This window comes from Tympanuchus pallidicinctus, unplaced genomic scaffold (assembly GCF_026119805.1).
Source record: "Tympanuchus pallidicinctus isolate F22 unplaced genomic scaffold, pur_lepc_1.0 scaffold23, whole genome shotgun sequence".
Lineage (NCBI taxonomy): Eukaryota > Metazoa > Chordata > Aves > Galliformes > Phasianidae > Tympanuchus > Tympanuchus pallidicinctus.
In genome coordinates this window covers 9991960-10008084 of record NW_026294740.1, presented here as the reverse complement: position 1 = coordinate 10008084, position 16125 = coordinate 9991960, and the positions used below count along the sequence as shown (strand labels likewise).

Below are 16125 nucleotides of genomic sequence, written 5' to 3'. Positions count from 1 at the left end.
TGAATTACGATAGCAGGTCTTAGACATTAATCTGGTGATCACTGATCCATCAAATTGAGCTCTTGGCAGAGATTCACACACCTGGCAAGGGCTGTGCAATTAGGAAAGAAAAAAAATGCCTCCCAGCTCCTGCCTCCGTCACCTGATAGCCCACAGCAGCTCTGTCAGCCCCGCGTCGCCTTGCAGAGCTCCCAGCCCTGTTGGTCGTTAGCTGTTTGGCTGGGCTGTGCGTCCAGCTGCAGCTCGGCGTGCTCCTGTGAGCCAGCTGTGTGCTGTGTGCCAGCAGCCTGCTCTGCCTGAGCCGTTCCTGTCACGCCATCTGAGGAGCGCTTTGTGCTCCTGCGTGCACAAGGGGCCGTGTTCTCCCTGAAAGACTGAGTTGAGTCCTGAGCCTCTGTCTCTTTGCCTTTTGCTTTTTTGCACTACCTTAGAGAGAGCATCTTTTCTTTTTGACGCAGGCATCATCTGTTTATGCTCCTACTGGGGTGAATTAGCGTTTGTTACCTCATTTAAATTGCTGTGAAGACACCTGAATGAAGGCATATTCAGAATGCAAAGGGCCTGTTTGGGCTTTTTAAAGTAGTCTGAAACGGCGTATACCTGCCAAGTTGCTGCAGTTGCCTGGGAGCCTTGGCTCCGTTCTTGTTATCCATCCTTTGTGGCTGATTAATCTGCCTCTTCCCCCTGCCCCAGCACAGTCTTCAAAACTAAAACCTCACAAAACCAATGCATCACAGTTCATCAGCATGGAGGAAAATATTGCAGAGACATTTCTGACTTGTTTACAAAGTCGTTGCCCTGAGTGGGGCTCAGACAGATGAACTGTTTTCTGTGCTGTGTTAGATTTTGGGCACTTTTGAACTTTTTCAGTCCCTCTGCTGAAGACTTTTATTTTTTTTCTGTCTGAACTCCTGATGCTGTGAGTTGTACCAACCAGCTTTGGTGTGTGATTTTGCAGGTAAAGCTAACAGTGTTGTGGCAATACATGAAGGCCGTCAACCCTGTCATCTCTTTAATTATATGTTTCCTATATTGTTGCCAAAATGCTGCTGCTATTGGAGCCAATGTGTGGCTCAGTGACTGGACAAACGAGCCAGTGATAAATGGGACTCAGCACAACACATCCATGCGAATCGGAGTCTATGCTGCCTTGGGCCTCTTGCAAGGTGAGACCAGATAAAATCGTGATGTCTTCACATTTAGCAACGAGGATTTATGTGGGAAAGCTACGGTGCTCATTGCTGGTGGCCCAAAATTGCCAGCAAAAGCAAAGAGAGTAATGTAACTTAGAGCCAGAAAGTCTGAGCTCAGCTTTGAGAAGGGTTTGAGCGGGTGATGTATAAACCTGGGAGAGTTCAGTTTGTGTGAGAATATGAGAACTTTGGAGGAGAAGAGCTGGAAAGGTTGGGGGGAAGTTGTAGAGTCGGTGCTTTGTGGGGGCTTGCAGGAAGAAGGTGGCTGTGCGTCTGTGTTGTGAGGAGAGCGTGGGGAGGCCCCCAGGACACGCTGTGTGCGTAGGCAGCAGTGAGCGCAGTGCCGCCGTGCTGCTGGGAGGGGGGACGGCAGTGCAGCCAAACGGAAGGCAAATGGGGAGCAGCACGCTTGCTGGCTAACGCGTCTCCTCTTCGCTTGGAAGGCTTCCTTGTGTTCGTCTCCTCTTTCACCCTGGCAATGGGAGGCATTAATGCAGCACGGAAGCTTCACATGGCGCTGCTGGAGAACAAATTCCACACGCCGCAGTCCTTCTATGACACCACTCCGACAGGGCGCGTCATCAACCGCTTTTCCAAGGACATCTTTGTGATCGACGAAGTCATCCCCCCCACCATCCTGATGTTCCTGGGAACATTCTTCAGCTCCTTGTCAACAATGATCGTCATCATCGCAAGCACTCCGCTCTTCACTGTGGTTATAATTCCTCTTGCAGTTCTGTACTTCTTTGTTCAGGTAGCTGGAACAATCTCTGACTACTGATGTAGTGACTGTTACACCATTGCTTGTGCTTCGTGCTAAGAAAAACAGCCGATTTGGGGAACAAATGAATTATCTGAAGTAACTCTCTTACTTCTGTGTGCTTAAAGTATTCTCCCACAAGAGGCAGCACCGTGCGAGATGTGGTCATGAAATAAGTTGGCATCGTCTTTTTTGCTTTGCAGTGATAACAGGCCTGCTGCTAGAGATAGAGCTGCAGTGCTTTTAAGGTGCAGAGGAGTTAAAATATTGAAAATAGCACCAATTTTATTGATTTCTGAGCAAAAAAATGATGCTTATTTTATGGTGTATAAGTAGAGACAATGGAACTTGAAATTCGTGTTCTTTTTCTCAGAAAATGGCACTCCTACAAATGCATTCATTGTGTTGGACTGTGCTAACTGCATTAGAAGCGACATAGATAATCTCAACTTCAAAAATATGGAAATTGCAGTTACCCAAAATTCTGTTTTTGAATGAAACAAGGATATCTTTGCTTGAAATGCTTCCTAATCACAGGGAATGTGTTGAAGGCTTGAAGTGCATCATTAAGAACCTCCTTTATATCCATAACCTGCTAATTATCTCACTGTTAATTAAAAGAGAGAGTATTTCACGTGCCCTTCGATTTTCTCCCCCACAATGGCAGCGATTCTACGTGGCCACATCCCGGCAGCTGAAGCGCCTGGAATCTGTGAGCAGGTCTCCCATCTACTCACACTTCTCAGAAACAGTGTCAGGGACCAGCGTCATCAGAGCCTATCGGAGAGAGAAGTCCTTCATAGACATCAGCGATCTGAAGGTGGATGAAAATCAGAAAAGTTACTACCCTAGCATCATGTCAAACAGGTAGAAAGGAGTACAGCTTCTGCTCTCCGCTTCTCTTCTTGTGTTTGCATGACAGCTCTGAGCAGCCCCTTACGACTCTTCCCATCTCTGCCCTTTGCAGGTGGCTGGGCATCCGGGTGGAGTTTGTGGGGAACTGCATCGTCCTTTTTGCTGCTCTCTTTGCTGTGATTGGGAAAAGCAGCTTGAATGCTGGCTTGGTTGGACTTTCAGTGTCCTATGCGTTACAGGTACGTGTTGTGGTTCTTTGTTGATATGTTAACAGTAATTAAGTGCTTGCCAAAGTCTGAATTAATAAGATAATGAAAACGAGTTGTGGGACGTCTCTAAGCAGTAGACATTTCCACAGAATGCAAACAGGCCATCAGCAAGCTTACAGGCAGCAGTTCAGGAGCTCCTGCCAGCAGCAGCTCGTTGGAGCAGCGCGGGCTCAGCGTCCCACATGATGCCTCTTCTGCCCAGGTACCCACTGGGAGAGCAGCAGGATTCATAAAGAGCAAGGCAAACTGTGCTTGCTTAAGCTGAGGACAGTTGAGCAGATGTGAAGCTCTCATTATTGCCAGAAGGCTTTTAGGTGGCAGGAGTGTGTGGGAATGCATCCGTATTTCTGCAGTGAGACACAGGACTCTGGGGAGCAACTTGAAACCAAAGGCTGGTTGTCCTAACACTGTGAGAAAGGCAGGACTTCACATGAGCACCTCGTTGTCTGTAGGCTGCTTATCCCAGTGTCTGTGTTCATGTAAACACAAGGGTAATTGCTCACTGTGTCATATCCGTGTGAATCCACTTAGCAGCAGTATCTGCTGCTGTCATTAATCTGTTGTTCCTCTGTGGGTGATATTTTGTTCCTGTTTTCTCCAGGTGACCTTGGCTCTGAACTGGATGGTCCGAACAACTTCTGATCTTGAAACTAACATTGTGGCTATTGAAAGAATAAAAGAGTATTCAGAAACTGAAACAGAGGTCAGCTACTGGAAGTCAAGCATGTTCACTAACCTGTGTGGTGGAATTTTAGCCTGCATATTGACCTGGTCTTTCTTTAGAGTCTGGAGAGACAGTTCCTGCCCTGAGAGAGTTACCATTTAGCCTGAACAAATGTCACGCTCTGAACTGTAATGTTACCACAGCTCCAAATCAGTACTGCTGTTACACAGTCTGTGCTTAGCATCTCATTTTCTGCTGGTGTGAGTGGTTATAGCACAGCAGAGATGAATTCACCATCAGGTATATTGCTCCCACTGGGTCTGAAATGTTCGATGCTGTGTCCTACCTGCATGGATGGTGTCATCCTGCTGCAGAGCACAGCTGCACTGCAGTTTTTGGGCTATGCACACATTTTCTATAGTATTTATGTTTAATTGGCTTAATCAGATCTCCTCTCCCACAAGACAACATCATCTCAAGTAACACTGCATTGCTGAAACCAGAAAAATCATCCAACCACTTTCCTTTGTTGCCAAATACTCCTGAAGGTGGCAGATGGAGCTGTGCTGAGAAATCTGCTGCTCCGTGGACCTGCTGGGTTTTGGTAGCCCTGTGCATGTGGGAGACTAAGAGCTGAGAAATGGAGGATCTGAGGAAAGCTGGGTGTGCATTTCTAGAGATAAAATATTTGATCTTGAATTAGAAAAGAAGCTAAGGCAAGATTCACAATATGTGTGAGCTGGAGCTTGAGTTGGCATGAGACAGGCAGTGATCTACAGAAATTAATGGAAAAAATATAAATTTATATCAGTTGAGGATTTGACTCTGTATGCTGAGATTTTTTTTCCTACAAACTTCTCAACCATGACCAAACAGCATAGGAACCTGTTTTTCCTCTATTGCCACGATTTTGTTAATGGAAATCTGACTTACCAGGAATTTTTTTGTAGCCCACCAATGTCGATGTTTGCATCAGAGTCTGAATTTAATCTTTTTTAAACCCATGAGGCATTCCTGTTTCCCTCAGGCTCCCTGGATAGTCGAGGATAAGAGACCCCCAGCAGACTGGCCGTCCAGGGGGGAGCTGGAGTTCATCAATTATTCGGTGCGGTACAGGAAGGGCCTCGATCTGGTGCTGAAGGATCTGAACCTCCGAGTGCACGGTGGAGAGAAGGTGGGTACCCAGCCTTGGGGCTCTGCTGTGGCTTTGGGCCACAACCATGGCAGCATCCTCCAGGCAGGAAGACACAGAACCACTTTCTGCACTTTCCAAGTTAGGCTGGCATCAAACTGCCGTGTGGGAGGCACCAGGGTTTGCAAGTGACAGAAGGAATTCCAACTTTTTCCACGATCTGGCTTTGCCTGTTGAAATTTTTAGGATGGAAGAAAATGATATTCTTTGCTTTCTTAATTGGAAAATTGTTCTGGGAGATTCTCTTCTTCGTGCTTGAATTGAAAGTAGTGGACTGTACACGCTATTGGCAGAAGAATTAGTGTGAGGAAGTCCTGCAGCTAACATGCTGTTATTAGAAGAATCCCAGAATGGTTGAGCTTGGACAGATGGATGTCCTCTGGTCCAACCACTGTGCTCTAACAGGCACCTGTATTGTTATCCTGGGCAGATATTATGACAGTTGCTTTCTGGAGGTCAGATGTGTGCTTATCATAAGGTCTTAATTGCCCTCTGGAGAGTCTAATTTCTTGTCCTTGGGTGGTAACTCTGACAAGGGTACTTCCTAACATGGATGCTTCAGCTGACCCCCTGCTGTACGTGGCACTAAGACGTTGTACAGAACTATATGTAATGCCATTCCAGTTATGGCAGTGGTGATGCACACTTTGTAACATGTGATTTCTGGTTGCATTCTTCTTTGTATTCAGAGAGATCCTGATGCATTGATTGCTTTTGTTAGCAGTGATTTTTGTTTTTAACCATGTGCCTTGTTGCTAATCCTCCAATTTGTTGTAGATTGGGATTGTTGGCCGAACTGGAGCAGGGAAGTCTTCCATGACCCTCTGTCTCTTTAGGATCCTGGAAGCTGTAAAAGGGGAAATTATAATTGATGGTGTGAGGATTTCAGAGATCGGCCTCCATGACCTTCGATCAAGGCTGACAATCATTCCTCAGGTACCTTTTCTGTGTATCATGGTTTAGCAAACCGCAGAGAATAGTTCAGATCGGTCCTGTCCTGTCACCTCGCAAACTGATGGGTGATAAAACAGAGTTTGTGATGAAGTATCTTTAGAGTTGTTTCACTAAAGTGGATGCTTCACTGTGTGTAATGCAGTGTATTTTCAAGGTGGTTGGGATCAGGAGATGGCTTAACTTCAGTGTGATGGACACTTGAAAACAGCTTTATGTACTAATGTCTGTACTTGAAACAGCTAATGGACTTGTCTAATGAAAGGTGGTTGTCTGTCCAGGATCCTGTTCTCTTTTCTGGAACACTGAGGATGAACCTGGATCCATTTAATAAATATTCAGATGAAGAAGTCTGGAAAGCTCTTGAACTGTCTCACTTGAAGAGGTTTGTCAGCAGTCAGCCAGCCATGTTGGAATTTGAGTGCTCAGAAGGTGGAGAAAACCTTAGGTAAGGAAAGTTTGCATTAGAAACATACTGTGAGTTTTCATTCAGCCCTAACAGCAGTAACAGCTTAACACTGTTTGTTGTTAGTTTGTTGTGTGCAGTGGTATGTAGCCCCCTATTTCTGATGTAAGCAAGGCTCAAACATTGAGTTGCTGTTCTGCCACTTCTGGAAAGATCCAGTTCTCTTTTGCTGCTGGGAAGGATTTCTGCCAAACCAAACTCCTGTCTTATCGGTATAGGAAGAAGGTTTGGGATGACAGTGTCAGGAACACTTAAACATTTGGTGGATTTGATAGGAAGGGAAATACTGTGGTGATGTGTAACTGTTGTGCTGGGTGAGATTCCTCTGCCTGAAGTGATGTCAGCAATGGTTGCTTGTTGTTAGTTAGGAAGAGCTTGAAGAAGGACGTGAATGAGATGGCAAAGCATCATGCTTTGATGGGCTCTATTGCTTCTGAGAGCACGGTGTAAGCAGGTGATTGTTTGATGATGTTCATCCTGTTGTCCCACAGAGACGCCCAAAGGCCGTGTCTGGGGCAGTGTGGGCCACCCACTTATTTTATTTGGTGGTAGAATGGATGTGCAGCCTCAGAACTTTTTGATTTTATTTTTGGAAGTCTGTGTATGCTCAGTGTTGTTCCAGCTGTGTGCTCCTGAGGACTGGGGCAGAAGCACTGTGATTATTGGTTTTTGACGTAGTGGCAGAAAGGGGGGACGTTTGGTGGCTCTGCCCAGGCGCTAAGTGAAAGCACATTGCAAGTTGCTGAGTAGTGCTGCAGCGAGCGTTTCTTTGCTCCTGGGCTGACACACTGCTTGCTAAATACCGATTCTGTTTTTTGGTTGGGTTTCTTTATCCATTGAGAACAAATGATTCTGAGCCATGGGAGCTGCAGGGCAGCACAGCCTCTGAGAAAGCCTTGTCTCTGCCTGCAGTGTTGGCCAGAGGCAGCTCGTCTGTCTGGCGAGGGCGCTGCTCCGCAAGACGAGAATCTTAATCCTGGATGAAGCAACAGCAGCTATCGACCTGGAGACGGACGACCTGATCCAGATGACAATCAGGACTCAGTTTGAAGACTGCACGGTGCTGACAATAGCGCACAGGCTGAACACCATTATGGATTACACAAGGTAGGACTCATGGTGGTGCAGCCTGCATGCTGGCTATGGGAAGCAGCACTTGGAGGGCTGGTTTGTCTCCACAGAGTGACAGTGATGCTCTGGTCCAGCAGTCCATGAGCAGTGATGTCTAAGCCCTGTAACCCTGGGATATCCAGCCCCAGTTTTGCTTCTGCTTCTGAAATAAGTTCCATATTCATTGACCAGAGCTATGCAAGAGATATTACCCACTTGTACTAGGCACTGTCAGCAAGCTTATGGGTCTGTTTTTAACCAGCAGCTGCTGTAACCTTTTCACTAATATCATGTTGAATTAATTAGTTCTGAAACTATTCCTAAAATTTATGAGCTTTTTCCCTCCTCGGCTTTGTGGTACAACATTCCCAGTTACAAAGCTACCAATGTCACTGTTTCTTTCTGTGTACTTTTTAAAATCAAACAACAGTTCAGGGAGAACGTCAGCCATCTATTGTGCTTCCGTGTGGGAACACAGCTGGGCACAACGAAGTCCAGGGAAAGAGCAGAGCGTTATGGATATTACATTTTCAGAGAGGAATTTCTCTGATCTGTCTTCTGCCCCTTTTGTTCTGCACAGGATTCTTGTGCTGGACAATGGAGCCATCGCAGAATTTGATACACCTGCAAACCTTATAGCATCAAAGGGGATTTTCTATGGTATGGCTAAAGATGCTGGGCTGGCATGAGAAGAAGACCCTGTCCTGAGGGCGCTCTGGTTTTGGTTTGTTGTTGTTTTTAATGTTACTGACTTGCCACAAAAGTGACTTCTGAATGTACTGTAATTCACGTCAGTTCTTGTAGGTGATTAAACTTGTGATAAGTGAACTGAGCATTTTACAATGGTAAGGACCAGAAAGTTAATTTTATATTTTTTAAATATTTTCTATAAAGTATTTTGTTAAATGTTTTTTTTTTTCTCCAAAGAATGCCAAGAAAATGTATGTGTCACAAGGCAACATGTACTGCACTTCGTTTATGATTAGTAAAATTATATTCATGGTACAAAATACAGCTGCTTTATGTCTTCTGGATAGAGACCCATTGGTTCTGAGGTGGAAGGAAGGGCCTGCTTAGGCAGCAGCTCAGCTTGGAAACATGGTGATAGAAAGCTGAGTTTCAGAGTGGTCGGATGTGTACCTGGCAGTATTTCCCCAGGATGAGTTGGTGTCCCCTGCATAGGGAAACTTCAGGGTTATAAAGTTCCTCTTCTGCTGCAGAGCTAGGAATAATTTGTACATAAACCTAAACACATGGCTTAATGTGAGCAATGAATTGCAATTCCTGCTTGCGTAGCAGATGCCCACGTAAGCCTGCAGGGACACGATGGCACACAGTTACTTTGTTCTATGTCCCTCCTGTATGAAGTTGTCCTAAGCTGCTGTTCCAGCTGCACGCGCTGCGGGGATCACGGTCACAGAATCACAGACCTGGGATGAGGATGAGGGCGTTACTTCTCTCCCTGAATGCTTATCTCCTGAAATACAGATGACGTTACTGCCTTATTGCTGATGCTGATAGTTGGGCCCTCTCAGATGAAGGGCAGTGCTGCATTATAAGCAACATTTGCTGCTGGGATCTCACAGCATGGCTTCTATGCTTTGGCAAAATGCCATGTGAGAAAAGGGTGCAATGTTTCTCTGTAAGAGAAGTTCTGAGGAACTTTGAGAAGACAAAAATAACTTTATTAATTGTTACAAATGATACTTCTGAAATCGAAACAAGAATCTGCAGCCAAGCATTCATTTGAAATTAACATTTCACACAGCAATGCAGAGAGTAACAACTTATTTATCATACACACAATGTTACGGTTGTAAATGGTCAGATGAAGTCAAGAGAGTTACAGTATCTTCTATGCACGAACTGCACGCTGTATAAAAATATTCTCTGAATGCATAGTTATCTCCACGCGGCCCCAGCCCTGCAGCTGGGCTTCACTCCAGGAGCTCCGGCTGCTCACCTGCACAGTCTGTGCCCCGATCTGCTGAGCTGCCACATGGAGAGCCCGTACCAAACCACATCTGTTGTGCAGGGCTGGAAGGGCTCCAGCACGGCTGGGAGCTGTGCCCCCTCCTGTCCCCGTCTCGCAGAGGGAGGCGAACAACAGACTGCAGCCAGAGGAAGCATCTCAGGTGGGAAGAGTGGCGAGGAAGTTCGGGATGCACTTTGCACCTCGGCTCCTCCTGCTGGTTTGGGCGATTCCGTGCCAGCGCACCGCTGCTGTCAGCCCAGGGCTGTGTGCAGTCAGGGCTGTGGCGGGCTGCCATCTCCGGATGCAGGAAGGTGAGGTGCTGTGGGTGCTGCAGTTCCCGAGGAGAACGGGACAGGGAACAAAGCAGCAGTGGGAAGCGCAGTCCGGCTGCGTACGTTGTTTGCCTGCTACATTGCTGCTTCACTTCCTTCATCCAATTCACAGTATGTGTTTTTACAGTGATGCTACCAGAACAGAACTCTACACCAGAAGCAGATAACCAAGTAAATATTAACATCCAAAAAAGAGAGATAAAATCCAGCTCGCTGTCGTCTTAAATACTTCTCATTTTATTTATTCCAGAACATCATACCAAAGCAGTCTGATTCTGAACTTTATGGAACAGGAACATGGTTTTTTGGTTTTGTTTTTTCTTCCAGTAAGCAACAAAGGCAAGAACAACTTGCTGGGGAAGAAAGCCACATTGCATAGGAACATCATGATCTCAGCGCGAGCTCAGCGCTGGGCCTTTCACTGATCTCTTCTGACATGGCCAAGCTTAAAGTTTCCAGGTGAGGCCTTTCTCAGGAATGCAGGCAAAAAAGGACAATAAAATTACAACTGTTGTGCTTTTAAAGGGGAAAGAAAAGCAGCATTGGACAAACGCGCTTCCAACACGTAACAAAAACAGTATTTTGAATTGCACGTGTCAATGCCGTCCCCTGACAAGACAGTGAGAAAATGGGTCTGTGGTTTTGGAGAAGAGTGTTTTTATCATTTGGATGATTATTATCACTGTTTTTGACCTGAGAAATAGGGAAAGGTGCAAAGAGGTATTAAGAAATCACAGGCAGTACATTACTTAACAGTATTGAAACAAGACATTTTTGTGCTTCTTCCACGGATTTAGAACCCTTCTGGTTTGAGCTGACTACAGACAAACGCTGTGGAAAGTGAGCAGCAATGGTAACAGACTCAGTACAGACAGTAAATGGGTTTTATGGAAGGTTTTTTAACACGAGAAGCTCTGCTGTGTTCCAGCACACCGACTGGCAGTGCAGGTTAAGGGAAGCCCTTCCCTGAGAGCTGCCCCACTGCAGGATGATGGTCTGTACGGGGCACTAATGGGGACTTCTCAGCAATACTTCCCGTGCACGAGCTGCTCTCACATCAGACTGAGTATTTCACATTAACTAGAGGCTACCATCTTTAGTGCAGAACAGCTTCAGTTTATTTCAAAGTTAACAAAATAGATTTTTTTTCTTCGCATCATTAGCCCTTATAGATACCGTATTTCAAAAGTAATTTTAAAATGAGAGATAGAAATAGTTTGTTTTGTTCTTTAAATGATTAATAGGTCAGTTCTGATGCCTTCTTGTTATAACCACTCTGTTCGGAAAGTGCTGGGGCTCTGAAAGGGAAGTTTTTGTCGCTTACTGTCAGAACAAGTTCCAGTTCTTGGAAATCCTGTAGCCTTGCCACATCTTTGTCCTTTGAATAAATACAGTAAGTTTTATTAGCTGATGAACCACACGTTCCATTTTGCAGTGGTACACTAAAATAATAGGCTTATAGTACAACAAAGCATGTATTTATCCATATACGTGACAGTTCTTTAAACTGGAAAGCAGAGCTCCTGCTGCATCTTAGCTTTTCCTGGCATCTTACGCAGCTACTTTTGAGAAGGACCGCAATGCTGGTGCTGAGCACAAGCGATGAGTGGAATTACACCTGTACATGTCTGCTCTGTGCTTTCTTCCTTTAGTACACTGTTCTGAGCTGCACCCCAGCCACCACACTTCCCCCTTCTGGCCATTCTTCGTGAATCACTGCACTGCTGGGAGCTGCATGGGGCTGAGGGACGGCAGTGTCCCACAGCTCAGGCTGCACATGCTGCTCCAGCAGCAGCGTCCAGGCAGCTGCCAGTCCAGGCAGAGTCGTCCTGCGGTCCCACCAGGGCGGTCTGAAGTACAGACTGGACAGACTCCCTTCAGCAGCAGCAGCAGTCAGCAAGTGGCAGGACTGCTTTTGTCTTTTTTTGTTTTTTTTTTTGTCTAACAAGGACTAAATCACTTTATACTCAGAGAAGATGCAGCATGCTGACCTCTGCAGCGCAGTGCCCATCAGTGCCCTGCCGCTATTGCCCACAGTGCTCTACCAGCACATGAGAGCCAAAGAGGCCAAGGGTTCTCAGCAGAGCTGTGCAGTGGGTCCCTTCTGCGTGGCCTGTGTCACCAAAGCTAAAAGACAGCCCTGTGCACAGGGCCACACTCAGACTCTCAACACTGCAAGTCCATGCAGAACTGCACCAACCCAGCACAGTGCTGCAGGGCACTGCTGGTGCAACAAGAGCTGAGCGACCAACAGCAGCATCAGCCGCTGCTCAGTGCCTTCTGCAAGCACCGCAGTGACACTGTGGGACTGTGGTCAGAACGTCACACGTCTGACACAACCTGCAACACAACACCACCACGGTGCTGGGTGAGGGCACGGCTCAGGGACAGCTCAGCATCACAGTGCCAACCAAGAGCGGAGCTCATCCTCCTCGCCTTTCCCTCTGTGACAGCAGGCATTGCCCAAAGCAAACACTGTCATCTTTCTGGGACGCAGACACAGTGCAGGTGATAAATGAATGAGTACTTTTTAATGATAACCTAAATAGTTTTTTAAATATATGCTACTGCATTCAGAATGAAGAGTTCTTACCTTTCTCAGCATTGTGTTTGGTAATTTTCTGATCTTCTGTACATGTTCAGGGTTAACACCCAGCTCACGGCAACTCACTCGGAGCAGTTCCTTATAGGTCAGCTCTTGTCTGTCCAGCTCAATTTCAATGAAGTCATTTTCTTTAAGACTAGGGTTTTGTATTCTAACTTTAAGCACCAGTTCTATTCAAAATAAAAGGGTACATTCACAGGTAGATGTGTAAAACAATTAGAAAACACCATACTATGTATTTCTACGTTCTATCAGCCAGTCTTATCACCTGTAACAACACAAGAAGCCCCCACACCAGCAGCTGGGCAGCTGGCCGGTATTTGCCCACAGAAGGGCCACCCACCTCAGCTCCCAGCTGCTCCTGCAGATGGAGCCAGCCGAGCTTCTCTCTTGGGCTCTTCAGTTGAAGGAGATGCCACTTAGAGAACAGAGGTACCCCACTTTCCCTGTGCTTTTACAGTGTTTGAGACAAACTGCGAATGTTTGCATCGATATTTTAATAGCGGTTCCAGCAAGAACAGCACTGCCTTTTATACTGCCTCCAAACAATTCCCCGGAGCCTAACACGCAAGAACCTGGACAGCTGAAGGAGCACTGACTAAACGTCACAGCAACTCCTCCACTTGCACCGTCCAAGGTGACAAAACCCGAGGAGAGGTGAGGAGAAACGCTTTTGCCGTTACCTTGCATATTAAGTGGAAAAGCTCCTGTGAAGAACACGGGCTGGAAGGTCGGCACGGGCCCCGTGCAGGAGCCGCTGCCCAGCGGAGCTCCGGGCTGCTGAGGTCCGGCGGGGGAAGGAGGAGCTGCGCCCCACGGCGCCTGGAGCAGCGCGCTCTGAGCTGCGGCCCCGGAGCACCGCAACCCGGCGCACACAGCGGGAGCCGCGTCCTCACAGCGCGCCGACGGCCGCACGCACAGCTGTGCAGCGGGCGGCAGGGAGGAGGCAGAGCTCTGCCGTTCCCCGCGGGACGCGCTGCCGTTGGCAGGGGGCTCCGGGAGGCTGCTGCTCATGGAGTTGTAAATGTAGGGGAAAGGTGGGTTAGCCAGGTAGTTAGGGATGATGGGCAGCTCCGAATTGGTTGCTACGTCTGGGAGTTCGTCCTCTTCCACTGTAAAACAAACAACAGGACGTTATCCGAGGCTGGTCGGAAAAAAACAGAAGTGCTGCTATTGCACTGTGGGATTTTGTGTGCATTTTTTGTATGCGTGGTGCTTGTGGGGGAAAAGGAGGGGTAAAAGCACCACGGGACCGGAGGTGAATTAAGGAGCTCCGCACCGCCTCTCTACAGTAAAGGAATTGTTCTCAGGTGTTGAAATACAGTGAATGCAAAAGCAGAATCTGATCCAAACAGTGCTGGGAGCACCGTTCCCTTCTGAATACTGCCATCCTTCTTTCTTTTTCACTTGATTTTTATATTCCTTTTCTAATCCGTAATTGGCACATCATGGCACGGTCTCTGGTGGCACAATGCCATCATCTTCATAATGCAAAAGGCAATGAAACACAAAGGGTGTTTGATGTTGAGGCAGGTGTTAAAGGGAAAAGCAGGCACAATGCTGAACTGAAACACGACCAGCTCAGCAGCTGGGAGACAATCGTGAAAACAAAAAGAAATACAAAGGGGAGGAGAAAGGCTGTTAATTAACCACAGTTCAAATTACTTCATCACCTGTTGCAGCAAGGCCTGCCCCACTCCAGCCATTATGAAACACAGCAGAAATGCTCCAGCAATGCGCTTAATGAGCTGCTTCTCTGGGTGCTGATTTGAAAATTATTCAAGACCATGTCTGAACTTCAGAGAACAACAGGAAAATTAGTTGTTGTTCATGCACCGTGATGTTTCATATAAATCGGAGATATCTTCCCCTGTTCACCTTTGGAAAATCAGGATCTGTGTCTGTGTGACTGGTTGAATCACAGCATTTTTTAACACACAGCTTTTCCAGTTTTTGAGGAAAATCCCAACAACTTGGTGAGCTGGGTGTGGAAATTGTCGGTAATCTCTTCTGAGCTCTAATTTCTCACTAAGCAGAGTGTACAGACTTTGATTTCTCACCAAGCAAGCAGCACAGACGCCAAGTCCTGTACTGCAAGCGTGTAACACCACATCACAGCACACACAGCAAGGCTGGAAACAAGAGCCTCCGCCCGCCTTCCCCGCACACAGCAGCACAGGTACCTCCCAGCATCCTGCGGATCTCCTTGTGGGACGTCAGCTGGGCTGGCCGCTCCCCCTTCCTGCTGAGGATCTCCTTATCTGCTCCGCAGAGCAGCAGCTGGGCCACCACAGCCGCGTGGTTCCGCTTGCAGGCCCAGTGCAGGCACGTCCTGTGCACCGAACATGGGAACAATGCTTGACTTAATTACTGCAATCCCCCGCTTGTTCTCACTGAATATAAGACGACCTAATGCACGTCTAACATAGAAGAAGTTTTTAGCAGCAATGCCCCTTGCAGAAGTGCGCTGCTTCTGGAGTCCGCAGTGACACCTGCTGATGCAGTTTTCCCTTCCCTTGCGATCTTAAGGCGAGGTACCACAGCAGCATCAGCAGGGTTGGTTTCAGATGCTCATTTATTGGGATATTTTTGAGGAAAATAGATATGACTTACGTATGTATTTTTCAATCTCTAAACGAGCAAGTTGCATACTGGCATGTGTGAGCTAAGAACGCGCTCCCCGAGGGCGCTATTTTTAGTCTTTAATTAACGCTTTTTGGGTTTTTGATTAATCCAATCAGTTCACCGAGCTGAGCTCTTCCAGAAGCACATCCGTATCACCGCCCCATGCCGGGGGCACAGCGCTCAGCACGCACTCAGCGGAGCGCACGGCCATCGCTCTCCCGTTTCTCCCGCTTCGTGCGGCCGCTCGCCCCCAGAACGTCCCCACAAGGGCCGCTTCGGAACGGCGATTCGGACGGGGCCGCCCGGAGCATCGCTGCGCGCTCCGCCGTTCCGCTCGTCCGTACCGGGGAAGCTCCCGGCAACAACGAGCGCGGGGTCGCATCGCTCCCCCCGCCCTCCCCCCGCGTGGCCGCGCACAGCCGTGCCGCCGTGCGGAGCTCCGGGCCGCTCGGTGCCGCCGCCCGCAGAACGCCGCTCCGCCCCGCGGCTCTCACCACCCGTTGACTTCGTTCTGCGCGTTGGGGCTGACGCCGAGCGCCAGCAGCCGCCGCACCTCCTCGGCGTCCCCCAGCGCCGCCGCCTCCCGCAGCCGCTCCTGCAGCTCCTTCGCCTCCATCCCCGTGGCCGGGCTGGGAGCGCCGCCGGGCCGCGACGGGGGGACGCAATTCTGTGTGGCAACGCCGAGCGGGAGCTTTGGTTCCTACCGGCAGCGCCGCGTGCGGCCGGCCCGGCTCCGGCTGCGGTTCGCGCTCGGGCTGCTGCCGCTCCGTCGCCCGCATCCCCTCCCTTCTGAGCGCCGCGCCGCTCCGCCGCCATCGGCACGGCTGGCTTTGCAAAGGCGCCTTCCTGCGCTGCTCGGTTTGTCCGAGCGGAGTTCGGGAGAGAAGAGAGGGGTGAGAAAAAAAGAGCGCAAATCCCCCGAGCACCGCATCGCCAGGCGAGAACGGAGCGGGGCGGCCGAGAACGGTGAAAAGGAGGAGCCGCGGCTCGGAGTCACAGCCGGGGATGAGACCCCGCGGGGCCGGGCGGGGCAGCCCGAGGGCGGAGCTGCAGAGACGTCAAAACACAAAACAAAACCCGCGCCCCGCCAGGAGGAGCGCCGAGGCCGGGTGCCGTTCGGCCGAGAAT

General features: G+C 48.6%; 2 protein-coding genes across 5 annotated transcripts in view; one reads left to right on the top strand and one right to left on the bottom strand.

Annotated features, from left to right (window-relative positions):
• Positions 1–8470, top strand: part of ABCC3 (ATP binding cassette subfamily C member 3) — a 43720-nt gene extending 35250 nt beyond the window's left edge. For all 3 annotated transcript variants that reach the window (XM_052688068.1, XM_052688067.1, XM_052688065.1), the window contains exons 22-31: positions 959–1166; positions 1637–1947; positions 2621–2820; positions 2921–3047; positions 3679–3780; positions 4769–4915; positions 5711–5869; positions 6166–6332; positions 7263–7457; positions 8041–8470. In XM_052688068.1, coding sequence (XP_052544028.1) covers positions 959–1166; positions 1637–1947; positions 2621–2820; positions 2921–3047; positions 3679–3780; positions 4769–4915; positions 5711–5869; positions 6166–6332; positions 7263–7457; positions 8041–8149 — 1725 coding nt within the window. In that variant the 3' untranslated portion in view covers positions 8150–8470. The remainder of the gene's footprint in view (positions 1–958; positions 1167–1636; positions 1948–2620; positions 2821–2920; positions 3048–3678; positions 3781–4768; positions 4916–5710; positions 5870–6165; positions 6333–7262; positions 7458–8040) is intronic.
• Positions 8471–9981: 1511 nt separating this feature from the next.
• Positions 9982–16053, bottom strand: ANKRD40 (ankyrin repeat domain 40). Of its 2 annotated transcripts, none has more exons than XM_052688091.1 (5): positions 15551–16053; positions 14556–14704; positions 13056–13484; positions 12361–12542; positions 9982–11145 (listed from the first exon to the last, which is right to left on the bottom strand). In XM_052688091.1, the coding sequence occupies exons 1-5, from the start codon at positions 15811–15813 to the stop codon at positions 11005–11007; spliced, it is 1164 nt and encodes a 387-aa protein (XP_052544051.1). In that variant the 5' UTR covers positions 15814–16053; the 3' UTR covers positions 9982–11004. The 2 variants fall into 2 exon arrangements, with proteins under 2 accessions (XP_052544051.1, XP_052544052.1); XM_052688092.1 differs by having other exon boundaries at positions 15492–15728.
• Between the last annotated feature and the right edge of the window lie 72 nt (positions 16054–16125).

Excerpts from the sequence above, each read along its gene's own strand:
- ANKRD40 (XM_052688091.1), bottom strand. The coding sequence starts at position 15,813 with ATGGCGGCGGAGCGGCGCGGCGCTCAGAAGGGAGGGGATGCGGGCGAC. Across the intron at positions 13,485-14,555 it reads GATCCGCAGGATGCTGGGAG|TGGAAGAGGACGAACTCCCA; the intron begins GTACCTGTGCTG and ends TTTGTTTTACAG. Across the intron at positions 12,543-13,055 it reads TTTTCCACTTAATATGCAAG|AACTGGTGCTTAAAGTTAGA; the intron begins GTAACGGCAAAA and ends TATTTTGAATAG.